General features: G+C 33.6%; 3 protein-coding genes across 26 annotated transcripts in view; 1 reads left to right on the top strand and 2 right to left on the bottom strand.

Annotated features, from left to right (window-relative positions):
• LOC118273360 (dual specificity calcium/calmodulin-dependent 3',5'-cyclic nucleotide phosphodiesterase 1) overlaps positions 1–25,001 on the top strand; it is a 531,383-nt gene that overhangs the window by 416,174 nt on the left and 90,208 nt on the right. The window lies entirely within an intron of this gene.
• LOC118273367 (uncharacterized) lies at positions 280–3,680 on the bottom strand. 2 transcript variants are annotated; one of them, XM_035590302.2, is made up of 10 exons: positions 3,490–3,680; positions 3,350–3,413; positions 3,010–3,063; positions 2,714–2,740; positions 2,611–2,646; positions 2,079–2,132; positions 1,198–1,221; positions 826–879; positions 634–687; positions 280–337 (listed from the first exon to the last, which is right to left on the bottom strand). In XM_035590302.2, exons 1-10 carry the CDS (start codon positions 3,517–3,519, stop codon positions 309–311), a joined length of 426 nt encoding a protein of 141 aa, XP_035446195.2. In that variant the 5' UTR covers positions 3,520–3,680; the 3' UTR covers positions 280–308. The 2 variants fall into 2 exon arrangements, with proteins under 2 accessions (XP_035446195.2, XP_050550000.1); XM_050694043.1 differs by having other exon boundaries at positions 3,523–3,584.
• LOC118273369 (uncharacterized) lies at positions 4,844–6,649 on the bottom strand. Its single transcript, XM_050694053.1, has 8 exons — positions 6,493–6,649; positions 5,983–6,058; positions 5,737–5,874; positions 5,427–5,453; positions 5,306–5,341; positions 5,083–5,103; positions 4,948–5,004; positions 4,844–4,863 (listed from the first exon to the last, which is right to left on the bottom strand). The coding sequence occupies exons 1-8, from the start codon at positions 6,532–6,534 to the stop codon at positions 4,859–4,861; spliced, it is 402 nt and encodes a 133-aa protein (XP_050550010.1). The 5' UTR covers positions 6,535–6,649; the 3' UTR covers positions 4,844–4,858.

The following is a 25,001-nucleotide window of genomic DNA, read 5'->3' as shown; positions in this document are numbered from 1 at the left end:
TGTTAATATAGAGGCTCAAGTTGTGTGTACGTCTGTACGTTGCTCGAAATAGCTCCAGCCTCGTCCTTTTTGTACGTGATCCTGTCATCTAATTTTTTCATTCACTAGCAACTTGACAAGAAGGATTGACTTGCTACACTGGAACGAAATTGGAAAACGAAACGGTTCAGAGTAAGTTTGAAATAAATTCATTATGTTTGTCAGAATACGACATTGAAAATAATAACTTATATGGGGCAATAAAGACTAATAAGTAGAAAAATATATTTAATTAAAAAATTATAGTTTTTACAAATAATTTGTTTCGTCTATTTGCTACGATGAGTACGATGTGATTCTGTAAAGGAAAAACAATTACGTTTCTATAACTATGTATATCGATCTAAAGCTATTAGATTTAGGTCGGTTATTTTACCGATGGTGATAGATTTAATAGGTAAAATTAAAGACAAATATTTTCACATACAAGTTCACATACACACATGACACCAAGACTTGTAACAACAATTTGTTGCTCCGTGCGGAAATCTTACCCGCTACACGTGGCGCGGCAGCCCAGCCCAGCCAGGATGATGAGTCGTAGTAATAAAACTGTATGCTTTCTTTTCATCTTAAGTTAATCAAATTACTTACTCGCATTTAATTGTCTGATTTTGGCTTGCAGTTCTTGAAATTGTGGAAATAAACCTAGAAAACGTAATCGTTTAACTTTATTTTTCTTCACAGTGTAATATTACAACAGATGGTGAATGACAACACCAATAACCATAGGTACTTATTATTAACCATTTTTAAAGAATGTAATAAAAAAGTATTAAGACTTACTTGGATCTTTTATTGACTTCATAACCTCTATGAAAGAGTCGAGATGTTCTTTCTCTGTAATGTTTGAAGATTATTTGTTTTACATTAGCCGAACTCAATGTTCAATACTTAACCCAGACAGATGAACTGGTAAAAGTTACAGAGAGCAACTACTAAATGGAAGTTGGCATTAATCTAGGTATATTCTAAATAATATAATAAATAAGTCTAGCTAAAAGTTTGTATGTTTGTTTGTTACTCCTTCACATCTAGATGCAATTTGTGACAAGGATAGATTACTGTCTGGAATAACACATAAGCTACTTATTATCACACGGGAATGCGTACGAAGTCGCGAGCAAAAACTAGTAAAGAACAAAATTTAAAACATACCAGCAGCTCGTTTCTTGTATCTTTCTGTAAAACAAATGAGTTATAAGTTTTTAAACTGACATGGTCACTAACACTAGTACTAGAACTCAAAACGGGATGATTCTATGATGATCCCAGTTCATCCGTGATTATGGCGCTTGCAACAGTGCCAACATATCGGAAACCCATAGAAATAGAAAAACATGGTAAATATCCCGTTTCGAGTTCTAGTAATAAATGAGTTGCTGTTGAAAGATATTATTAATTTGACTCGATAATTAATGTCACTTAAGTCAATCAGGAACTGTACACAAGCCATATTGATGTAAATCTTAATATACATTTGGAGTAAAAGAGACTTTAAAAATGATCTAATAGAAGTTATATTTGAATAAGTTTTTCATGTAGATAATCCAGCTATATCAACTATAAGTTTGCAGGGAACACCTCTTATGATTCTAGAACTCTTTATGTAAATAAAACGAAAGATATCCTAATGTTTCTTTCGACGCGAATATTTTTGGCACACATCCAGAAGTAGTAAGTAAATGGTACAGATTCTTTTGATGCTTAACTAAATGAGTGCCATTATAATAGTTTGTGGGGTAACGATAATAGTTATACAGGTTTTTAGGTTTCCTTAGGCCAAATGGATAATGCTGATAATCAGACATTTGGAAATATTTACTGAATACATAAGTAAATTACTAAGATATAGACTGCGGACTGCCTAGCGGGTTACCGGGGTTCCAGCTCGAAAAGCAGGAGTAGGAACGGGGTGCTTTTTAATCAGTAAGAGTCTGACACTACCTCTCGCCTCGCCCGGGCGGGAGAAGTCATTGGACGATTTTACCCCCTCAAAAAAAAACTGGTAATTTAGATTTAATCCATTAAAAACTTACCACCAATATGCGGTATCATTCTTATATAATGTTGTATTGTTCTGGTGTTTAGCTCTGAAAGGACACGGATACTCTCAAATAAATGTTTGGGCCCAAATTATAAATAGTTATAGGTAACTATAGCAAATTCTTAGTCAAATACTCTAATAAACTACGACTTAAAATAGTTGTTGAGGCTTTCTATCATAGAACAAAGCTATGCAAAAAAGAAAATGATCTTACATGTATATCTTGACAGTGACTGTATTATAAATCTTTTTTTTTAATATCGTATGGTTTTTATGTATTAAGTACTTTGTGTGTAAGTATGTTTGTTACTCAATCACAATAAAATGGCTGAAGGGATCGGGATGAGACTTGGAATACATTATGAGAATAACACATAGAATACTTTTTATTACACGAGACGGACAAAGCCGCAGGTAGAAGATAAATGTATGACATTTCAAATTTAATTTAAGGATGAAAGTAAAAGAAGATGTATTTTATGCAAAACTACGAAAATTATTTATTTAAAAATATCAATCTTTACCTTTATAATCATTATATTTGTCGGGATGCAATATTGCTGAAACGTATAATATTCATAAGATTAAGTTTGCACTGAAAATGTTTCACGAATAAAAAATACAAACCATAGTTTTTCTGTATTCTGGCGAATTCTGAAATTAGATAATTATGTTTTAAATTAATTATTTCACACAAAAATTAAGCTACGGTATTGATATTTTGTTAACCGTTTTCAAAAAAAGAGGTTCTCAGTATGACCTGTATGTTTGTGTGCGATTATCTTGCGTCTGGATAAACTGATTTTGTTGCGGTTTTCAGCATAATATTTTTCAGACATAGTGGAAGGTTTAAGGTATAAACGATTTTTCTTTTAAAGCAAGCTTTCAAACATCAATGCAAACAAATAATTAAAAATATTTACCTTGGCTTAATGTTTCGATTTCGCCCTCAGTATCATCATCCCGTACGTATTCCACTGTAAGTAAACAAAATATTTCTCTCTATGTAGACCAGTATATTTTATTTTAGTAGATTCTCATTAAATATTTCAAGTGCTTTCTCAAAATATCTTGACACGGTAACTTAATACATTCATATTTAGGTATGTATTATATTTGATATTTTTTTGGTTAATATTTATGCATAAAAAGACTGATGACTGTTGATGCGAAGCGATAAAGGTATGTAAGAATCGTAGCAATTAGCGTTTCATAGTCTCTGCCAGAGGCAGAGACCGAATGAGATGTATCGCTTATACTTACTGGCTTCCCTGTAATTTAACCCATCTTTTGAATAAACAACCTTTTCTTCTATTACCAAGAGAAACTAAAAAAAATAATAAACAATATTAATAAATTTTCATTATAAAACAGAAAAATGACCTAATATGTACAAATCTTACAAATGTGAGTAAATAAAATCGAAAGTACATTACAACAATCAATGTTTACTATGACGTCAAGACCTGCCGCAGTGAATGATTGAATGGCGAATTTACTGATTGGACTTAATCACGATTCAATGCATTTAATTAATTAAGACCATACGGTAATTATCAACCAATTACAGCTAATTAAATATGGTTTTGACTGAAAAGGAGGTTACGAGATTATTGTTGTTTATTAACCACTAACAATACAATAGATTTTTTTGTTTTAATTCCGTTTATACATGTTTTTTTTTTATATGCGGTGTGCAGCAACGCCCTCCCGCCTGCAATTAAATGCTCATGCAGCAGTGGTGCACAAAGTCCCGCCTTGCACATGCTGAACTGATCATCCGATGACTTCTCTGGCCTTAGATGCGACAGTGAAAAGTGTCAGACTCTTACTGACTAAAAATCACCTCGTTCCTTTTCTTGCTTTAAGCCGGAGCCCCGGTAACCTGTTAGGTTGTCCGCAGCTCCGGTATTTAGCCGCAGACTTGACAGACAGACAACAGACCGCAGACAGTACAACATGTTTAAACATTCAATAGCCTGCACATAGGGTGTGAAATATTTTTTCTTATGTTCTTTCTTTCTTCAATACAAAGTTTCAGAGAGTTCTTTTTTTTTTTTTTATTGAAACGTTGCCCCACACTAGGATTTTCTCCTGTGTCGTGGGTGCGTTTACAAACATACAAGTTCACATACACATGACACCCAGACCCGAAACAACAATTTGTGGATCACACAAAGAGTTGCTCCGTGCGGGAATCGAACCCGCTACACGTTGCGCGGCAGCCAGTTGCCCAGCCACCGCACCAACCGTGCAGTCAGTTCGGCGGAGTACAATGTATTTGTCACTATTTCAACTCTTTTTGCATAATAATATATCGTAGAGGTGGGACTTCACATTGACCGGGGTCATTCACAGGGACTAGGAATTACTGCTCTATGGTAAACCAACCAAACTCTAACCTGCCTGCCAAGCATGAAGAAAATGACAAACTCTCTTAAATAAAGACGTCTCATAGTCGTACAGTGGACTATCAAGTGCTGGTATCTACACTAATAACCCCTTTTTACTATATGCTTTGGGACGTATACCAAAATAATACATTTTTAAGATTTTTTTCGGTCTGTCTGTTTGTTCGGGCTAATATCTGAAATGACTGTACCGATTTTGATAATTTCAAAGATTAAAAAGCAATACAATTGCATAATATATTATTGTATACTGTATAGGTACCTACTTAATTACTAATCAACAACTTAAAAAATAAAACATCGTTATAATTTTATTCTTTGTTTTTTATTTTTCGAAAAATGATATTTCGTGTTCTTCATTTTATACTGAAAAAATACAAAATAATATAATTTTAGAATTGTATAATGATATTATGTTATTGTTCTTAATTAATTGTATTTTTCCCTTACCATTCAGAGATTTAATTTGAGTCAATAAGTTTTCGTAATATTTCAATTGATTCTTTTCTGTAAAAAAATGTGATAATGACTTGAGTATTAATGTATCTAGGTTTTTAAAGAATATTATATTCAATTTTAACATACCTTCTTCACTTATTTGATCTTCTATAAATAATAAAAAATACACAAATTAATAATTGAGGTAAATACTATAAAAATAGGGTTTCTTTGACCTGAGGGGTAACTTTGACCCAAACTTTTAGACCAATTAAAACTAATATACGCTTTGTATCTCTGGATTCCTATTGGTTATAGAATTTGGGTCAAAGTTACCCCGATATAATAATTTTATCCTGAAACAACTTACGCATGGCCTTCTTGTAATATTTTTCTTCTTTTTTAGCTAAAATAATGATTAATATAGTAAAAAATTTAGTATTATAAAAAAAAACAAAGAAATAGACTATTAACCTATAAAATCAACTCACCCATAGTATTGAAATATTTTTTTATTTCTGTAAAATATATTTAATCATTTACTAAAAAATATAAAAAGAAGATAATATACATTTTTCGACCGATGATCATACCTTTATTACTTGGGCTTTTTTCGGTTTTTCGAAAATTTCTCAGTGGTAGCACGAAGTCTGGAAATGTGCCCGGTATATGGCAATAGGCTCACCACCTATAACATGGGACTTACAACATAAATTGTGAAATGTGGGTGTATATTGGCATTATGTGCACCTCTGCCCACACTTTCGGGGATTAAAGGCGTGAAGATATAAAAAAACATACCTTTGCTGTCCAGATCAGATTGAACCATTTCTGATGATGAACTAGATCCCGATCCCAAGTCCAATCCTTCGAGAGCGCTCCCAAGGAGACTCTCAACACCATCACCCTGGCCACCCGTTAACGCGGACAACCCTGACACTACAATCAATTTTACACCTTAAAATCAAATCTAAAAGCAAGGTAAAATATACCTTAATGTAAAGAATTAAAAAACACTTTTCACAATGTTACAAGCTACAATCTTACCCAATTTCGATATAGCTTTGTTATCAAATTCTCCATCAGAGTTACTGCTACAGGTTACAATATTTAAAGATAGTAGCTGTAATATAAAAATATATAAAAAAGTTAATATAAACTATTACTGATGAACTATCAGGTCATTATTAATGTGTGAGTTTGATGACCCAGGCAATAGTTTGGGATCTCGAGTTTGATTCCCGGGTAGGGCAAAATATTGCTGGGCTTTTTTCGAAAATTTCTCAGTAGCAACTTGGACAACTCTGGAATTGTGCAGTATATGACAGTATAGGCTCGCCCCCTATTACATGGGACAAACTCCAAAAACGCATTAAGCAAGCGTGGTAATTAATGCTTAAACCTTTTCCATGGGAGAAGAGGCCTTTGCTCAGCAGTGGCCACTTATAGGATGATAATATTAATGTGGCACATAACATAATATAGTACCTATATACAAATAAATATAAGCAAATCTGTGACCAATTAACTTTAAAAAAAAAAACAAAAACTACTTACAACAACAAAAAAATTCAAATAGGAGTACATTACAACTGCCATATTACTCCAGTACTTGCCAAAGAATGGCTAACCAGCATTATTACACACGTTCAATTAATTAGTGCGCGTAATATTGGCGGCTTTATCAAGAACCGTAGAACTGCTTTCCGATACGTTAACTTTGTTTTAATTAAATCACTAACCTAATACGAAATTGAGTTCTAGAATTTCTGGAAAATTGTAGTATTGATGAAGCAATTTTCTGGTGGTAATAATATTCGTCTGATTACGTAACGCTACGCTATGTCATGCCTTTTATCCCCGAAGGGGTAGGCAGAGGGTGCATCTACATATTACGGCACGTAATGCCCTAGTACACTAACTTTTGACCATTTGTGTTTTAAGTCCCATGTAATAGATGTTACCATCTATTACATGGGACTATTGCCATTAACTACAGAGAAAAACCCGAAAAAGGCCCACTAATACTTTCCTCCACCCATGAATCGAACCCGAGACCCCTTATCAGGCAGTTGCACTTGCGACCACTCAACTAATGAGGCAGTCAAATTTATATTTAGCTTTATTATTTATTCAAAGACCAAAATAGATAAAAGACAAAAAAGTTTTTACCTACAAAAATAAGTAATCTTCACATCTATTTAAAGATTTCCGCCCTCATAAAAGTAATTGCTTTCTGTACAAACAAACATTATTATACCTACGTTAAACGCCAGCATTCCATACAAAATAAAATGAATTAACTTCTATTTAAATATCAAAACAACACGAAAATTACTCGTGTTTTTATTTTTTATAATTACTCAAAGACAATCTGTGCCCCAGTGCCAAGATGAATGGCTGCCCTCGTGTTAAATAAATAGCTCCTATTTTAGATATAATTAATGTTTTATATTATTCTCAATGAAATCAAGCTTTTGATGAATAACCACTAATTTGTCAGAGATTCTCGTAGAACAAGGTAAGATTCAAAATATATTTATACAATGGCTACGAGATTACTACGACTCGTACTCGTAGCACTGATTAAAGTACGTTTTGAAAAGATACTATTATAAAGAAAAATGTTAACTATGCTAGACAATTATTATAAGAAAATAATAAACATGATACATAAATGATTGCACAGCAACGTAGTAATATTATAGCATGACTTTTCTAGTTATTTAAGAAGCTAAAGAATGATACATAAGTATGTATGTATGATACATACATAGCAAAACTGCTAGTATCAGTTAGTAATTACCTGATTAATACACCAGCTAATAATATCATTTACAAGACAGTCACAAAACTCTTCTATTTGCTTCAAAGACAACATTACGCGAAGATGAGTGCCTGAACTAACGACTCATCATTTACCCTGTAAGTTCTACACGAAGTTTGTGTGAGAAGTTGTTGCATCTGTGCACTACTGACAAGATAATAAATTGAAAATGAATGTCACTTTATCACTCGAAGCAAGAGAAAAGTAAACAATATTTTCTTTTGTTTATTTCTCTGTGTTGCACATAGGGCTGCTCATTTATACCAATGTAACTTTTGTGAAATCACTCATATGACTTTTTTTTAAATCTTTATTTACTTACAGGACTTTTATCTGAAGACATTCTAGTCCTATTGATACAAATCAACAATCCCTTAAGATAGTTAAAATTTAAAGAAATAATAAATTTAAAAAATATTAGAACTAAACGGTCTAAAGAAATTTACAAAATATTAAGCTGCGAGAGAATTTCTCAATATCATAATATAATTTTTCGACAGCTTTCGACTTAAGATTTGACAATATACTATGAAAGATACCGATATCCAACCTATTTATTTTTACTACGATGAAAGAAAATCGATGTTGATTCGTGAAAATGTATGCAAATTATTTTCCACTGAAATATTTATACAGCATCAATGCAAGCCTGGTTTATATTATCGTTACTCACACATCCCCACCCTCTGCCGTAACAAAGTTTATTTAGGCAAGGGATAACTCTCATTTACTTCAAAGCCCAATCTATGAATACTAAATTCATGATGATATTACTCGCCCTTTCATATTAATTAAAGGTTCAATAATTTATTTAAATTAACTAGTAAAAATGGGCATGTATACAACGTAAACTCTGTATTTTGTATTCCTAAGGGTAATATGAAATGTATTTTTTAATTTTACGTCATGACGATGTTTAAAGTAATGGTTGTACCATTACAAGGGTGGGTAAAATTAACAACCAAAAATGTAGGTGGTATGTGCGTTCATAACATCTATATACATCATACGAAACTTGAATATAAGAAAAGACGAACAACACATAAATTGTACAAGTTTATTCAAGTTTATTCGCACCATTATTTATTCAAAGCTCATTCAATATTCGAACTTGTATCACGTCAAACGTGAGCGAAAATGCACGAAAATTCAACGTTGTTTTGTGTTACTAAGGAACGCTTTTGCTTGCTCTTGCAAGACGAATTGGGGTAAATATTTGATGACTGTTATGAAGGTGTGAAGATGTAAGGTAGTTAAGATGAACGTTGGAAGTTGCTGGGGAAATGTACTTACCGTAGTTGTGAGGAACAATAAATCAATGTCTGGTGGTAGGGTGCATAGTAAGTTTTGTAGCATACAATAATGGATTTAGATCGATTTGAGTATGAACTAAAACTATGGACTGGCTTAATAATAAAGTTCAACCAGAAAATAGTAGGTATAATTCTACTTATTTGCATATCCATGCCTTGATTTTAACAAGTACATATTAGCCGTGCATCTAAGTCAATGATGAGAATTAAAAAGATTAACGGATTGAGATACTTGCTCTTTCTTTCCATTCAAAGCTACACTTTAGAACGAACACCTAGCTTCACTGACGGACAGACTGACAGACTATTATTTATTTCTTTATTTATTGACATTTTAAAAGTACCTATTTATGGTTTAATTGACTTTGAGTCTTCTTATCATTTGTTCAGACTTCTTATGAAAGATCAAAGAATGTATTGAGGAGCGACGTTGCAAAAAATAATGCAATAAGCCTTTGTCTCTCGACCTCTTGCTATTACTATTATAAGTCCACTTCAAAAACTCATGTAAGCTGACCGAGGGTTGTGAAAATGTGAAATGAAATTCTCGGATCGTGTCTGCCTTTAAAAATACTTTTAGATTTTTGTTACTTGTACTTGGTGTATTTAAAAATACTTTTAGATTTTTGTTACTTGTAAGTGTAGCTTTTTGAGGATTTAGGCTAGATTGTACGAAATAAGATTTTAAACAGACATGGTCACTATTGCATTTCGTGAGTCATTTTAAGTTTCACAAAAACTAATAAACATTGTAAATGTCCCGTTTTAAGTTCTAATGATTTTAAGTTGAATGGCAAAATTTTAAAGAACTAATTGCCGCACTTAGAGTCATTTAATGTTTACTTATATCATTCCTTAGTAACATTTTTGTATCGAAAACAATTGCTAAGGGGTTAAGTAACCAATAAATGACTCTTAGTACGGCGGTAAATGCTTTTATTTATGATGTTTTTAGTGGTTAAACATTTTAAATTTGACGAAATCTGCGCATCGCTGGTTTCGTCAAATTTAAAATGTTTTTCGTCGTTAAATTAAAGATGAATTTCTTGCTCAGTAAGAAAACTACGAGTACAAACTTTAGATTTCTAATCGGTCGACGGTGATCATTGAATTTATGCAGAAAAAAATATCCGCATTTTGATAAAGGAAAACCCTAGCGCTGTTGCTTAATTATATGGCAAGTACACATGTATATGTAACTATGTGATTATGTTTGTATGTGTGTGTGTGCTTTTGACATAATAAAAGGCACGTTTCTTTAGCGCTTCCAGAGCGGTAGTGCGGACGTTGTAAAATGTTAAATTGAATGCACACGAAAATATATTGAGGTGCAAGTGTAGAGGCTACGTGTTTTTCTTTGAAATCCCAGCGGAGCAAATGAAGTGCTTTTGTTCCTATCGCTGTATTTTATTTCCTTTATAAATGTGGCTCTTTTCAATTTACACATATATTTTTTTATGAGCCGGTAAACGAGCAGACGGATCACCTGAGTAATTGGGCCTTTGGTAACCTCACTCACACAACGAACCACAACGTAAGCGTTGTTTCACGTCGGTTTTTTGTGACGCCGTGGTATCACTCCAATCGAACCGGCCCAATAGGGTATTATTCTACTAGTCAAATTCAATACTTTTATCGAAATGTCAAAAACGTTACTTTTTTATGAATTTTGAATGACATTGCAAATTATGACGTCATAATTTTTTGCGTCAAATAGCATACTTATTACACAAAAAATAGCAAGAATAATTAAATAAATAAGTATATCGTCAAATGAATTAATGAAAATACGATTATTTTGGGATATTTTATTATATTGAAATATAAAAATAATTTATTTTTGACCTAGGAAACTACCCAATTGAGCCGAAGCATGGTTCTTCCACACTTAAAATAAAATAACACTGGTAGGTATAGTTGTGTTTACTTAGTGTGTGTTAGGTTAGACAATAATGACGTATTGATCCAAACAAAAAGAAACTGTAAGATGTAAAACATAAAACTCATATCTTCAACTTTGTTTATTTAGATTTGTTTGAATATTGACCGACAACATCTTGAGAATTCCACGCTGACCCAGAGCAGTAATCGTGTAAATCGATTTAAGGTCAGGTGTGGGCTGAGCGCTGGCCTGAACACAACTCAATTGAAGTTCACGATAACAACGTGAATGCAGGGACTAAGATATACATACATATATGCATTAGTCTGAGGAAGGATACCACAATAGACGTTTCTCAAATGATTGATAGTATATTCGACATAATCTACATACGAGTATTGTCATGTCTTTTAATCCCCCATAAGATTGTCATTGTTCACGTCTTCGATAGCATGATTTTCCAAAGCGAAATGGAATGTGAAAACTTTAGTGTGCCATACATAATGGTTTTTTTCACTATTTTATTCTCTTCCTTTATTACATTCCAAATTCGATTTCTTTAGAAAATATTATCAAACTAGCTTATGCCAGCGGCTTGCCAGGAGAATGCGGGGAACCGCAAGGTAAAACGTAAAAAGTATTATTATTTAAAAAGTATATATATATACTAGCTTCCGCCCGCGACTCCGTCCGCGCGGATGTCGGTCTTCGCGTGGAAATTTTATTTCTTCATTTTGATTAACTCTGACAATGACATCTTATAAATATCTATTGGACCCAAATACGGCGAGGCCCATAATAATTAAGGAGATCCCTCTACTCTCTGAGCTACTGCTGTTGAGCTCGCGTTCTGTAGAATAAAACTGAAAAACAAATATTTTTTCTACGTATTTTTCCAGGTTTATCCAAGTATCCTATTTTATGGATAGTAAGGATAATAAGGTATAATTATACCAAGTTTCATCGAAATTGAACCGTTACTTTTCACGTGATGCCTGAACGTACAGATAGACAGACAAAAAAAAAATTAATCACATATTTGGGTTTGGTATCGATCGAGTAACACCGCCTACTATTTCTGTGGCTCTAGTGAAAAGGGATGTAAGTCTAAAAATGCAACTTTACAGGAGACGCAAAAAACGCTCCGCGCGATGTTTCAAAATTTGTAGCGGTCAAACTGCTGCCGAATTAAATACATGTGATGTGTTTTATAGGTAAACTTTTTATGCTCTTTGCTATTATGGAGTCATTTTTTACGTAAACTTAATAGTTTCCGAAATAGTGACTTATACCAACCACAAAATGAATGCCTTAAGGGTATAAAATAAGTTATACCCCTTTACATTTAAATCAAAAGTTTATTTCCACAAGTGAAAAAGGATACGCATTTGGAATATTTTTTATGATAACTAAGTAATTCAATGGAATAATAAGTGATTAACTATCAGAAACACGTGTATTTGTTATAAACTTACCATCAACATGATTAAAATTTAAAAAATATGAAAAATAGTTACTTATTCCCTTTTTCACATTGATTACAGACAAGTTAAGGGGGACATAAAGACTTATATGAATCATTTTGTGTAACTTATATCTAATTTTGAACACAAGTAAAACTAAAAAAATACTTTATAGTGTTTTTTTAACACAAGTAAAACTAATAAATTACTTTATAGCGACCAGCCATTCAAAAACGAAATATTATTTACTTTAAAAAAATACCCCTGGGAAACGCTGCAAAAAAAAATTGGCGTATAAAGTGGATCGGAAAATTGGTCTACTTATACAACTAATACTGAGTCATTCCTGCTCGTCCACACCCTGTCACCTCACGTCTAGTCTAAGAGTTAATAAAGAAAATATGAAAATTACTTTAAAAGTACATACCTACTAATTCTAAAGTATTTTTTGCGTATTTTATACTAAATTTATAGCATAAAATGTTTCACATTTTAATTTTACACACTGAGTATTGTATCAATATGAATTTAAATACAATTAATATGTAAAAAGTTTAAAAAGATACAATCTCCTGGATATACTATTATTTATGATAAAAAATGTTAAATTAAAATGTGACATATTTTTATGTTATACATTTAGTAGGTATAAAATACGTAAAATAATCTTTAGATTTATTAGATGAATGTATATTTAAACTAATTTTCATATTTTCTTGATTAACTCTTAGACTACACGTGAGATGACGGGGTGCGGACGACTAGGAACAATGCGTTCTATACGTCCACAGAGTAGATGAACAGAACGCAACATTCCCAGTCGTCCGCAGTGCGGACGAGCGGGAAAGACGCCTAATACTTAGTGATAACAATAATAACATAAAATAGGTCCGCAAGGCAGCTTGTGGCGAGCTGTTGGGCAGTGGCAACCTCACGGACCTGACTCCCGGGAGAGGCCCTATTTTTCGACTCCGGTTAGTACCTGCGACTAACCGGAGAGGCCTCTCCTACCTCATTCTTGCCTTAACCGGCTGGTTTGAGTGGAGATTCGCAAGAGTGGAGTTGCCTTCAACTCCAACTCGGGGAAGGATGTATCCCAGTAAGATGCTGGTAGGGGTCTTGACCATACTTCCGGGATTGCTCTAATAGCCGTGGGATGCCTCTCCTTCCTCAAGTAGCTCAACGTATGTTGCCCCCTTGTCGCTACATGCTAGCCGTTTTCGCGGACCCAATAATTGAGTTTGAGAGTCACCCCCTGCCTGTTTATCCGTATGTATCAATATTGGTCAGGGGCAGGGGCCTTAGTATCCCATAGTTAACCGGTTAACTATTCCACAGCCACCCACACCCATATCCCTATCATTTCTTTTTACCATATCTCACAATAGTCCTGCATCAACCGGGGATTGTCCTTTGGTGTATTTCCATAGTGCATACAGGGATAATCGCCGGTTGATGTCCCATTACATTTAGATTAAAATTTTTCAACGGGCCTCCGCGAGTTGGCTTCGGCTCCTCGTATGCCTTCTAAAGGTCCGGGACCCTGTGGTCCCGAAATAGGAAAAGAACAAAAATAAAATAGTAACAATTAATAAACGGAATAACAAAAAAAGCACCGAGTAATAAGTAAAATAACCTATGTCAACAAGTTACGACTCTTTACAGGAATAAACACTTATCATTCGTATTTAATTTTATTATTGTAGGAAATATTATTAGAACAGAGACTAGAAACTCAGTGTAAAAGGGTACATATTGACTAAAATCCATACAATTTTATGATAACATTGAAAAACAATAACAGCTTTGGTTTAGCAAAAAAAGTATCGAATAAATCGAGTTGCAGCGCGCTCCCCACCCACCCGCACTGTACCCCGAATCGTTCATTCGTAACTTTTTTCACGTAAAATGAAACATACTCGTAGGATATAAATACAGTTAAATCGATTTAAATTGATTAATTTCAATATTAAAAACGTGAAAACAGATGTCAACAGACTTGTTTTTGATTTTTCTGTTTTATGTAGGTGAAAAGAGATTTATGTCTAGTAAAACCATTATTCACTAAACATTTTTTAAAGAACAAGTACACTTAAGCCGTTTTACGCCAAATAAAACGAAACGCTGGAAATCTATAATTAGTTAAATTCCTACTCACAAAGTAAAGATGTCATAGTTCTGTATAAAGAAATTTGAATATACTTATACCCGAACTTTCCATTTTTTTTTTGTTTGAGTTAAACCCTTTTGCACACTGTAACTTCTTTATTTTTAGAGATAGGTTAGATCCGTTTTCACCAATCGATAGAGCATTTTTTTCTGAACACTTTGGTGTACTTAACTCATTTTCGGCAAAATCGGACTTATACCCCTTTTCACTAGGGCCACAGATTTATTCTTTCAATATTTTCAATGTACAGAATTGACCTTTCTACAGATTTATTATAATATGAATGAATGAATGAATGAGAGTGTTATAAACGTAAGAATAGACAAATATAATCAGAAAGCTCCGAACTGCTAAGCTATCGGGAGTTATGCGTGTTATTGTGAGTCAACCATAAGAGATAGACATTTGCTGTCGTGGAATATTTTTTAAACAATTTTAAGGAGAACATTTCCGTCATACATTATTTCTGTGTAGCTTTAACCATTAAGGCTGCACACGCGACGGAAGCTTAAATAATGGAGTAAGTTCTCCTGTTTTTCCAACATTTCCCTTCACTGCTCTGCTCCTATTGATCGTAGCGTGATGAAAAGTATACTATAACCTGCCCAGGAGTATGAAGAACAATTGTACCAAGTTTCGTTGAAATCTGTCGAGTGGTTTTTATTTCTATAAAGAACATACAGACAGACAGACAGACAGACAGACAGACAAAAATTTTTCTGATTGCATTTTTGGAGTCAGTATCGATCACTAATCACCCGCTGATAGTTATTTTGGAAATATATTTCATGTACAGAATTGACCTCTCTACAGATTTATTATAAGTATATAGATAATGTGTTATTCTAGATCATAATCTACCCCTTTTCCAAATTTCATTCCCGTCAGCTGTCTCGACGTGATTAAGTAACAAACATACATACACAGTATACACACAAACACATAAAACTCACATACTTTCCTATTAACCATATTAATATTATAGTAAGATAAGATTCGCCATTAACAATTACTAGTTACTAGAAATAGTTTGAGCAATCATTATTTTAACTAACATACTCTAAGTAGAACGGTGCTAGTAGGACTCTGTTGACGTATACTGTTCAAAGAGATTGGTCCACGCTGCTGCCGTGTCAACACTTCACGCAACTAGTGATTGAGGCCATCTTCCCGAGGGTACAGCAAACATCTACTGAATATTTCCTTTAAATGTACGTTGGTACTTTTATGTCGTCAGACTTCTTCAACATAGATTCTTTGTTTTTTTTTCTTGAGGAGGCAAAATCTTCCAATTACTTCTCCCGCCCTGTAGAGTGTCAGACTCTTACTGACTAAAAACCACCCCGTTCCTTCTCCTACTTTGAGCCGGAGCCCAGGTAACCTGTTACGTTGTCCGCAGCTCCGGATCATAGATTCCTTGCTGGCCTAATCATTTCTGTATTAAGAGGAAACATGAGATATCTATATGGCTACAATTATGTGAAAAATATTTGCGTGGCCTAGGTGTGTTTCCCAATTCTGCTAAACATGAGATTATGACAAATTCTTTTTTAACCAAGAAGCCTTCATTCAGCTGTAAACTCCAGCTGATGATGAAGTACCTTTTGACTAATTTTTACCAAAACAACAATATGTTATCACTTTCAGAATGAAATACGGCTTAGCTATATTTTTATACTTCTAAGTACAACAAATAAGTAAAGTTATATTTCATAACAAAAAATTCAGTGTCGGAAAACACTCCATTAATGTAAATACATTTTTTATTCTCTAACCATTTGAGTTGGATGCCTCCACTTGAGTGTCGACGCTTCAGAGAATTTAGCTTCAACAGAATTTTAACTGAAAAAACATTTAGATAAAATAATATTGTTCATGAATAAACGTAGTTACTGTTTATCTCGTGTCTCGTTTTGCTTACAAGTGTGATTGTCGAGTAAATGGTTACAAGATTAATTTTCTAATAATTTGATCTCTTCTACACAAAACAAACTGATTTTAGAACAACTCAATCACAAACCAATCAATTTTACTATCAAACTAATCTTAGAGATTTAAGAATTTTTTATAAATATTTTAGGAATAGCTACCGCAATCAGCGACATTTAATGATTACTTAAACTGTTTCTTAATAACAATTATGTTCCGAAAACGATCGCTAAGTTTTAGTCACCATTAAATGACTCGCCGTCGGAGTATGGCAGTAAGCCTCGTAACATACATAACTGGTAAAAAGTGCATCTTACATTGTACAAATGCATATCTGCCTTTATATTTGGGGATTTAAGAGAATACGCCACCAGGGAATTGACTTATTTTCATTTTAAAGTTGTTTACTTACAAAAGTAAATCAGACATACGTAATCATACCATCCCATTTCCCCCAGGAAAACGATACGTGGCTCGATACTAAAGTTTAAATTGCCTCGAAAACTTGCAGGCCAATTTATGTTTTGAAATTATTTACTAGAATACGTAATTGGTCTGTTTTGTGTAGAAGAGATTTAAATAGACTATTTACGTGTTTACTAAAGGTTTACGTATTTTAGTATACCTGTAAAGTCAGAATGGTTCTTGTACTGGGCAAGTGGGCATACAATCACAGTTGATACCAATATTAAAAACTTGATTATTTTTATTTAATAGCATGACTTCCAATCTATAACATTTTGGCTTTGTTTAAGGATAGAAAATCATCGAATTAATGAGGGAGTGTCAGACTCTTACTGACTAAAAGCCACCCTGTTCCTATTCCTGCTTTTCGCACGGGTAACATTAACATAAGATTTTGGCTATGAAAGATAATCTGTATGGTATTTTGAAATGTAATTGCGTTGTAATCTCCTATAGATTATATTCATTTAAATTTTAATTTAGTTTTTCAAGCTATGTAGTATCAGTAGCTCTCACAAAACCAACTGCAATACTAAAGTAAACTCATTATAACACGTGCCGGTCTATAATAACTTATCATTTTTATCGAAGTCACATCAAGGTAGTGACGTCCATCCCTTTAATTCAGCACATCGACCCTTATTAACCCACGGCCTCTTCAAAGAGCACTTTATGTGGGGAACGTGCCCAAACTCCGCGAAGCTAAAGTACTGTAAAAGGTATAGTCGGGATACCTACTTATTGTGATGTCTAGATCGACGTTATTATAAATAATTCTGTAATTTTTTTGGTAATTTTGCAGAAGTCATTTCATTGATAATAAAAATCAATTTTGACCGCGAAAATTATAGTCAACCCGGCTAGTATATTGAACACTGCACCATTTTCGACCACTCGACAACGAAGCACCTAATCAGTTCTAAACTTTGACAACATTATTTAAATCTATGAATTTATTCATCGATAGCTACGACAGGATAATTATATTTTGACCTAAGTCAATGTTAGCTAGGGTTTTAAAATTACCATTTACCTCAATTGTTGTACCGTAAAATAATATCATCATAACAAACATGTTGTGGATAGAGGCTAACTGACTATTACTGGTAATAAACAGCTTAACATGTGAAGGACAATCATTATGCCCAACTACCTTTGTAATAAGCAGCCATGACAAGATAATATGACACTTATAGCTGTGTGCAATAAGGTCACAGTTATTACTATGTATGTGTAATTTTTGTGACAGATGCCTATGTAAGCGTCGTGATAATTTTAAAGGTAGGATAGTCATAAGCAAATCTTCAATAAGTATTTTATCTAATTCAATAATTTGTTTAGTAGACAATACGAATTACTCCCTCAACTGTTCGTTAGAGGATGTGGTGAGCGTCGTGGTATGGCTAATCATAATTATGAACTCCACTCGTGACTTGAAATTGGTTGAGCAATCTTGGTGAAGGATATGCTATGTAACGTCACGCCTTTTATCCGGAGGGGTAGGCAGAGGTGTAAATTGACCTATAAATATTTATGCAATGTATTGCATGTCGCCTGACTAGGAACAGTACTGCATTTCGCTATGTACTGCGGTGCCACTATCTCGCATGGTTACATTGATTTATAACATTTAACTCACCTTTTCACAAAAAGACACCCATCTTTTATCATATCTAAAGAAACACGTGAGTCAAAATACACGTGTCTTCTATCTTCATAAACAGACAGTCACAGAGTTCTAAGCCGAAACGTAATCCAATTGATACACCGCACTGGTATACTGTATACCTCACATTCTCTTTGAACGGTAACCAAGCGTTTAATTCTCTGATAATACTACCTTCTGATGGTAGGCCTTTGTCATGTAATCCCCCCACCATTGTCAGGCCCCAGACGTCTAGATTAGGCAGATAAGCCCTTTGAAGGGTTTTTCTTTTTACTTTTTGTCTTAGGATATTTTTTTAAGAAAATGTTGGCTGTTTTGAATGATATTATTTTTGGTCTTAGATTTTATACTTTGATACTGATAACAGTTTTTGTAAGATTGATTTCTATCCTTACATTTTACAAGCCATGTAGTGGCAAACCAGAATTCATTAGTTTAACACCACTCCTACTCTTCTTCAGGTGCCGAGAGGTGTGCATCTTAGGCGAGAAGATTATTCTTATGATTAGCGGTTTCATCTGTGTTCCCGTGGGATAAAACGTTCGATCACCCAAGTCATATCATACCCTGTTTTTATACTTGTTGAAGATTATAATATTTTCTATATTCGACATAAAATGAATTACTTAAAACAATTCATTTGAAATGTTGTATTTCTATAATATAAACTATCTTTGATTCTATGAAGTTCTCTCCGATATTTATGAAATTACTACGAAATCCTGATCCTAAAATTATAGCAATAAATAACTGAAGATTTTGTAAAACCTCTAGACGATTGTAATATAGACGTCTAGTCTCCACAATATCTGGATTTGCTCTTACCACGTTTTTATTTCATGAAATCTTCGAAGTGAACATTGTCAGATTATTCAGCATTCATGTTTATTGCATTTCAACTTAACTCCGAAGGTTTGGAAGCGGTTATTGTATAGATAAAACAGAATGGGAACCAAATAAAATGGGATTTGAATGCTACTACTTGGTTTTGTTTAGACAGTAGTAGCTATATTATGATACTCATCTTTTCGAGATATCGGTATTATTATTTATATGAAAGTCTTCAAATTCGAAGTTTGAAGGAACTCAAAGTTTTAAATTTTTATTTATTTCAATAATTTAATTAGATCAAATCATATCGAACAGAAACATAACATATTAAAAAGAGAGATAACCCCAAAATTTTAATTAATGTCAAGATAAATAAACCAGAATTAAAAAGTATGTAATATGAACTGCTAGCCAGATAGTAAAAAAATACTGCGATGATAAATAAGATAAAGATTTTATACAAAAATATAAAAAGTACAGTCTTTGAAGAAGTATTTGATTTCCAAAATAATAAGACTGTTAGTTGAAATAAATTCAAGGAATCTAAGTATTTACCCATGAATTTATCTGATATTTCATCTCTTTGATCAATAGGTATCAAAAGACCAGAAATATAATTTCTTTATAAATATGAAGATAGAGGATATAATAGCATGATAGGAAATAAAATTTTATCTGATTAAGTATCATGGAAGTGTAGAATAAATGTCGTAAACAAAATATAATGTTAGTATAAAGAAAGAAACCTGAAAAGAAACTTATAAATAGAGATTTCAATGAAAAATATATTATATTTAAAACCTTTTGAATTAAATGTAAGATTATACTATAACTTTCGTAAGACATACTAAATTATACGTATTTCGGATACGTATTACACGTATACATACGTATCCGAAATACGTATAATTTAGTGTGTCTCACGAAAGTGACTTACTCAAGAGGAAATCGACTAGTTTCAAGCCATACTTTTTTGAGGGGGAAAATCATCTAACAACTTTTCACACCTTGCATGAGATGGGAGGGAGTGTCAGGCACTTACAGAATCAAAATCATCTCGTTCCTACTGCTGTTTTTTGAGCCGGACCGAAGCCCTGGTAATCCGCTAAGTAGTCTGCAATTCCGGGTACAAGCCATGCTAGAGGCTCATATTCATGAGCAGCATTCCGCGACCCACGATGCGGTGTCTGTCATGGTTTGTGCCCCTAGCATGGCTTGAAACTCGAGTTTCGAGTAACTACAAAATAATACCAGTATTATTTTTAGCTACAGAAAGGACGGTATTATTGAAAAAGGAATACATATTGGAAGCAGTCAGTCATTTGTGGCGATGTTTGATGTTCGACACGGTGCGCGATGAACCGCACGGGACGCGCCTGTTGACATCGGCTAACGACGCCTCGGTGTCATCCATTCATTATGGAATATGAGTAGTTCTGAACCAGCTTTATTTGTAGTATTTTTGCTTGTTATACATATTATTCAGTTGATTTCTTTGTTTTTATAGGGTAAAAATGGTCTTAGTTTTAAAGGATAAAAAGTACAAGTATGTAGTAACATGGGTATTAAAATCGAGGCTTGTGCAGTAATGTAAGAAATCATTGTTTGAAAATGCTTTCTGAGATGTAGATGGGTCAAAATATGTGTATAGCCGTGTTATTTGAAAAGAAATAAATTTCTTATAACATAAACAAAAATTAAAGCGGGAAAAAGAACAATATGGCGTCAAAGAGTTAGAAATTGCTTCAATGGATATTGAATAAAACTATTCATAAGTACCGTATTAGCAACAATTAATTTAACAGCGTGCTCCAAATTTCCAAAGAAACCCAATAATAATTTGCCTGTCCCAGAAATCAAACTTAAAAATCCTTGCTTGGTATTCACGCTTGCAATAACTTCGCCTACAAGACAATACATTAAAGCAACAACATTCCTAGAAGTAGGTGTGAGAGCACAATTTCCCCGCAAATATTATTACAGTGACGGAACCCACCCCAAATTACACTGGTCACACCCCCAGGGGACAATAAAACTTTGTCTACCTATTCTTACCCACAATTAAACTTTCTCGTACTTTTTACATTTATAATTTTGTACTTTACCTAAGTAATTGTTTCCTTAATTTATTTTGTCTTGGAATTTGTGTGTTTGTAATTTAGATTAATGTTAAGACGAATAAGTTTGGCTAGAATATAATGATACTGGAATTTGACTTCTTGTAATACGAGCTTCTATATTACTGTTTGAATGTAGACAAATTGTATAATAATATAAAGAAAATAAAATAAACAGCCTCGTTAGTCGAGTGTTTTTTTTTATTTCTCAGTAGTAGCACGGAGTCTGGAATTATGCCCGATATATGGCAATAGGCTCACCCCCTATTACACGACTTATAACACAAATGGTGAAAAGTGGGTGTCGGCATTACGTGCCATAATGTGTACCTCTGCCTACTACTCTCTTCGAGGATAAAAGGCGTGACGTTTTTTTTTTTGGTAGACAAATTACGAATTTTATTTACGATGCGATCTTTTGTTACCATATGGATATTGTCTATCAATCTTTCTTTTTATTTACAAAATTGTAATTATTTTTGATACTTTGCCCTCATCAAATAACGGTATTTTAATATATCCGATGGAAGGTGGATTTTCGAAGCTGATTTTATATTTTCTGCTCATTATTTCACTCCTGGCAATATATTTTATGCTTTAGGGTGTATTTGGTATTTACATGGAATGTAGGTTTCATAAGGCAAAGTTAATAAATATTTCAGTATTTATATTGAAATATCTACCGCTCTGATGAACGTGTTTACTAGAAATATCCACTTCGTAACGTCTAGGGATATAAATTGTGGGAGCGTGCGAGTATTTTCGTATTTATTATGCATACAATTGCTCTAAATAAATTCTAAAACTTTATGGACTACTTTTGCTACTTTAGAAGCCTACGCGTTTGGTGTGGGTGCTATTTTTCTGCTTTTCAATGTTGTTTTTTTTTTAGCTGGTATCGTCGTCGATCAATCAAACTGAGTAACATTCTGTCCCTAACTGTCTTATTGATCAATCGTCATTTTTAATTTACTTAATATTTTAGAATTACTTCTGTCTTTATTCGTTCACTTCCATTTCTTTTTTTTTCTGTACAATGTACACCCATTTCCACAATTTATGTTGCAAGTCCCATCCATGTAATAGGTGGTTAGCCTTTTGCCATACTGAGCACATTTGCAGACTCCGTGCTCCTATTGAGAAATTTTCGAAATACCAAAAAGCCTAGCAATACTTCGCTCGACCCGGGAATCGAACCCGAGACCCCTTGCCCAGCAGTCGCACTTGCAACCACTCGGCCAATGAGGCACAGTCAAGTCCATTTGACTTCCAATACTCTTATAGCAAAACAATTTCATTTGCAAAACAAAGATTCAAGAAATATATTACAATTTTCTGTCTTATCTCTGCCTCCTTAATAGTCACATTACCCCTACACTGGTCCCACATTGTCACCACAGTTCGCTTACGTCGACCACACACACAAACACATTGGCACACAAGTCACGTAACGCCAGCGTGTACGTGAGACGCCCCTGTACATATTAGATTTACGTCCCATTATATAGACGTATTATATCCAGGGCTGTTATGGACTGTTTGTGGAATTAAATCATCCAGACCGCTTTTTGTCCATTTGATTTCAGTGACGAAATACCGGTTCGGTATTAGGGTTGACGGTATAGCGATCCCTTTTGTGTTAGGCGATAATTAAAATAGGATGTGTCGGTTTGTTTTATGTTCTCGCCTTGACACATTGGCGGTGGGTTTTTGTCAATTTTCTTTTGATACAATGTTAAATTATTTAGTTGTGCGTTATTAACATAGAGGGTGATATATTGATGAATATGTGTGAATTGTTTTATAACACCATTTTAGCCTCTACTAATATTCTCCAATGGAGTAGATAGACTTATTGACACATCTGAGCAACAGGTGCCACAATATGTATCACATTCTCGAGGGAAATTTTCGCCTTTTTAAAGTACTGTTCAGCTTCATTCCTTATGACTTAAAACTGGTTACTAAGCACTTGCCTTTGAGGCAGACAGACATTTAGAAGTAAATCCTCTATGAACTACCAAGAACTTTAGCTCGGAACCACAACTTTGTATACTAACCCTTGACATGTTGACACACTTTGAAAACTTAATGTTAATTCATGCAACAGTCCAGTAATTATATGAATAGATATAATTTAGCTTTAGTTAGGTAATGAGTATAAAGGTACTGTCTGAATTGTTTCAGCTTTGACTGACTGACTGACTGTAGATATAATTTTGTGATTTGGACATGTTATTCCCATACAAATCAGAAGTGTTATGGTACCTAGAGGTTTAAGACATACTTCTTATGCATGAGGGTGTGAAACCTACAAATGTGTGTGTAAAACCAATGTACTTTTTCCAAGTTGTATGTGCTGTCTAAAATTACTTAGACACTGCTAACCATCGGTGAAGGAAAACATCATGTGGAAACCTGCGCTTATAATTTCTAATTATAAGTTCGCCAACCCGCATTAAGCAAGGTAGCCCGTGATGATTTATGCTCAAACTTTCTCTGCGTGAGAAGAGGCCTTTGGTTAGCAGTGGCCACTTACAGGCTGTTGATGTTGTTGTAATATGATTCTCATAGACTTGATGAAAAATGTATAATATAACAGTGTGCTTATTTCTTTGCCGTGTGCCAAGAGGCAGCCTATTAGCATTATTCACTGGGAAATAAAGTAGATTACAATGAAAACAACCTTTTCCCGAATCACCATTATATGTATGAAGATTTATTTATTAGTCACTTTACAAAATCCAACCACACATTTAACAGTCCTTTAAAATTTACAAAACGGCCTCATATTTCACATCTCTCCTCCCACTCAATTACAACAAAACACGAGCATTTTATAAAACACAAATTACTTTCTGGCTTTGCCATTAAAAATTACCGACAAGGTACTAAAAGTGGACAAAAGGCTCAAAGGAAATAAGTACGAAACATAATGTACTATTACATAGATGGACGGCTTGTCCATTAGATATATAATCAACCGCACATCTTTACCGAAAATTTCGACTTTACTGCTTAAGAAATAAAAGTGCTATTATAGTGGGTAAAGATGGTCATAGATGTCACGTAAGGATCCCATTTGACGTTGGATAGCTAGATTTTCTACGTAGTAAATTTTTTATTTTTATTTTTTGTAGTTATAGTGAAAACCTTCATTATTTTTCTTTCTTTACACATTTTATAGTTTTCTGCTAATTGCAGTTTGGTACTAGCTGACATATAATAGCTAATATCATGTGCTTATTATACTCCTCCTAACATGAATACCTATCATAACCGACACACTCTTCAATTTAATTTAAACTTTAAATGAATTTCGTAAGACTCCTTTTGTTCTGTCTTAGTAATTAAAAAGTTGTCGCCGAGACCAGAGATACGGTTATCTCAACAATCTGACGTC

Source organism: Spodoptera frugiperda, chromosome 1 (assembly GCF_023101765.2).
Source record: "Spodoptera frugiperda isolate SF20-4 chromosome 1, AGI-APGP_CSIRO_Sfru_2.0, whole genome shotgun sequence".
Taxonomy (NCBI): Eukaryota; Metazoa; Arthropoda; class Insecta; order Lepidoptera; family Noctuidae; genus Spodoptera; species Spodoptera frugiperda.
Note: the sequence above shows the minus strand (reverse complement) of the source record. Positions and strands in the feature narration are given on the sequence as shown.

Excerpts from the sequence above, each read along its gene's own strand:
- LOC118273367 (XM_035590302.2), bottom strand. The coding sequence starts at position 3,519 with ATGTACTTTCGATTTTATTTACTCACATTT. Across the intron at positions 3,414-3,489 it reads GATTTTATTTACTCACATTT|TTTCTCTTGGTAATAGAAGA; the intron begins GTAAGATTTGTA and ends TATTTTTTTTAG. Across the intron at positions 880-1,197 it reads ATACAAGAAACGAGCTGCTG|AGAAAGAACATCTCGACTCT; the intron begins GTATGTTTTAAA and ends CAAACATTACAG.
- LOC118273369 (XM_050694053.1), bottom strand. The coding sequence starts at position 6,534 with ATGGCAGTTGTAATGTACTCCTATTTGAATTTTTTTGTTGTT. Across the intron at positions 5,342-5,426 it reads AAAATATTTCAATACTATGG|CTAAAAAAGAAGAAAAATAT; the intron begins GTGAGTTGATTT and ends TCATTATTTTAG. Across the intron at positions 5,104-5,305 it reads ATATTACAAGAAGGCCATGC|AAGATCAAATAAGTGAAGAA; the intron begins GTAAGTTGTTTC and ends TATTATTTATAG.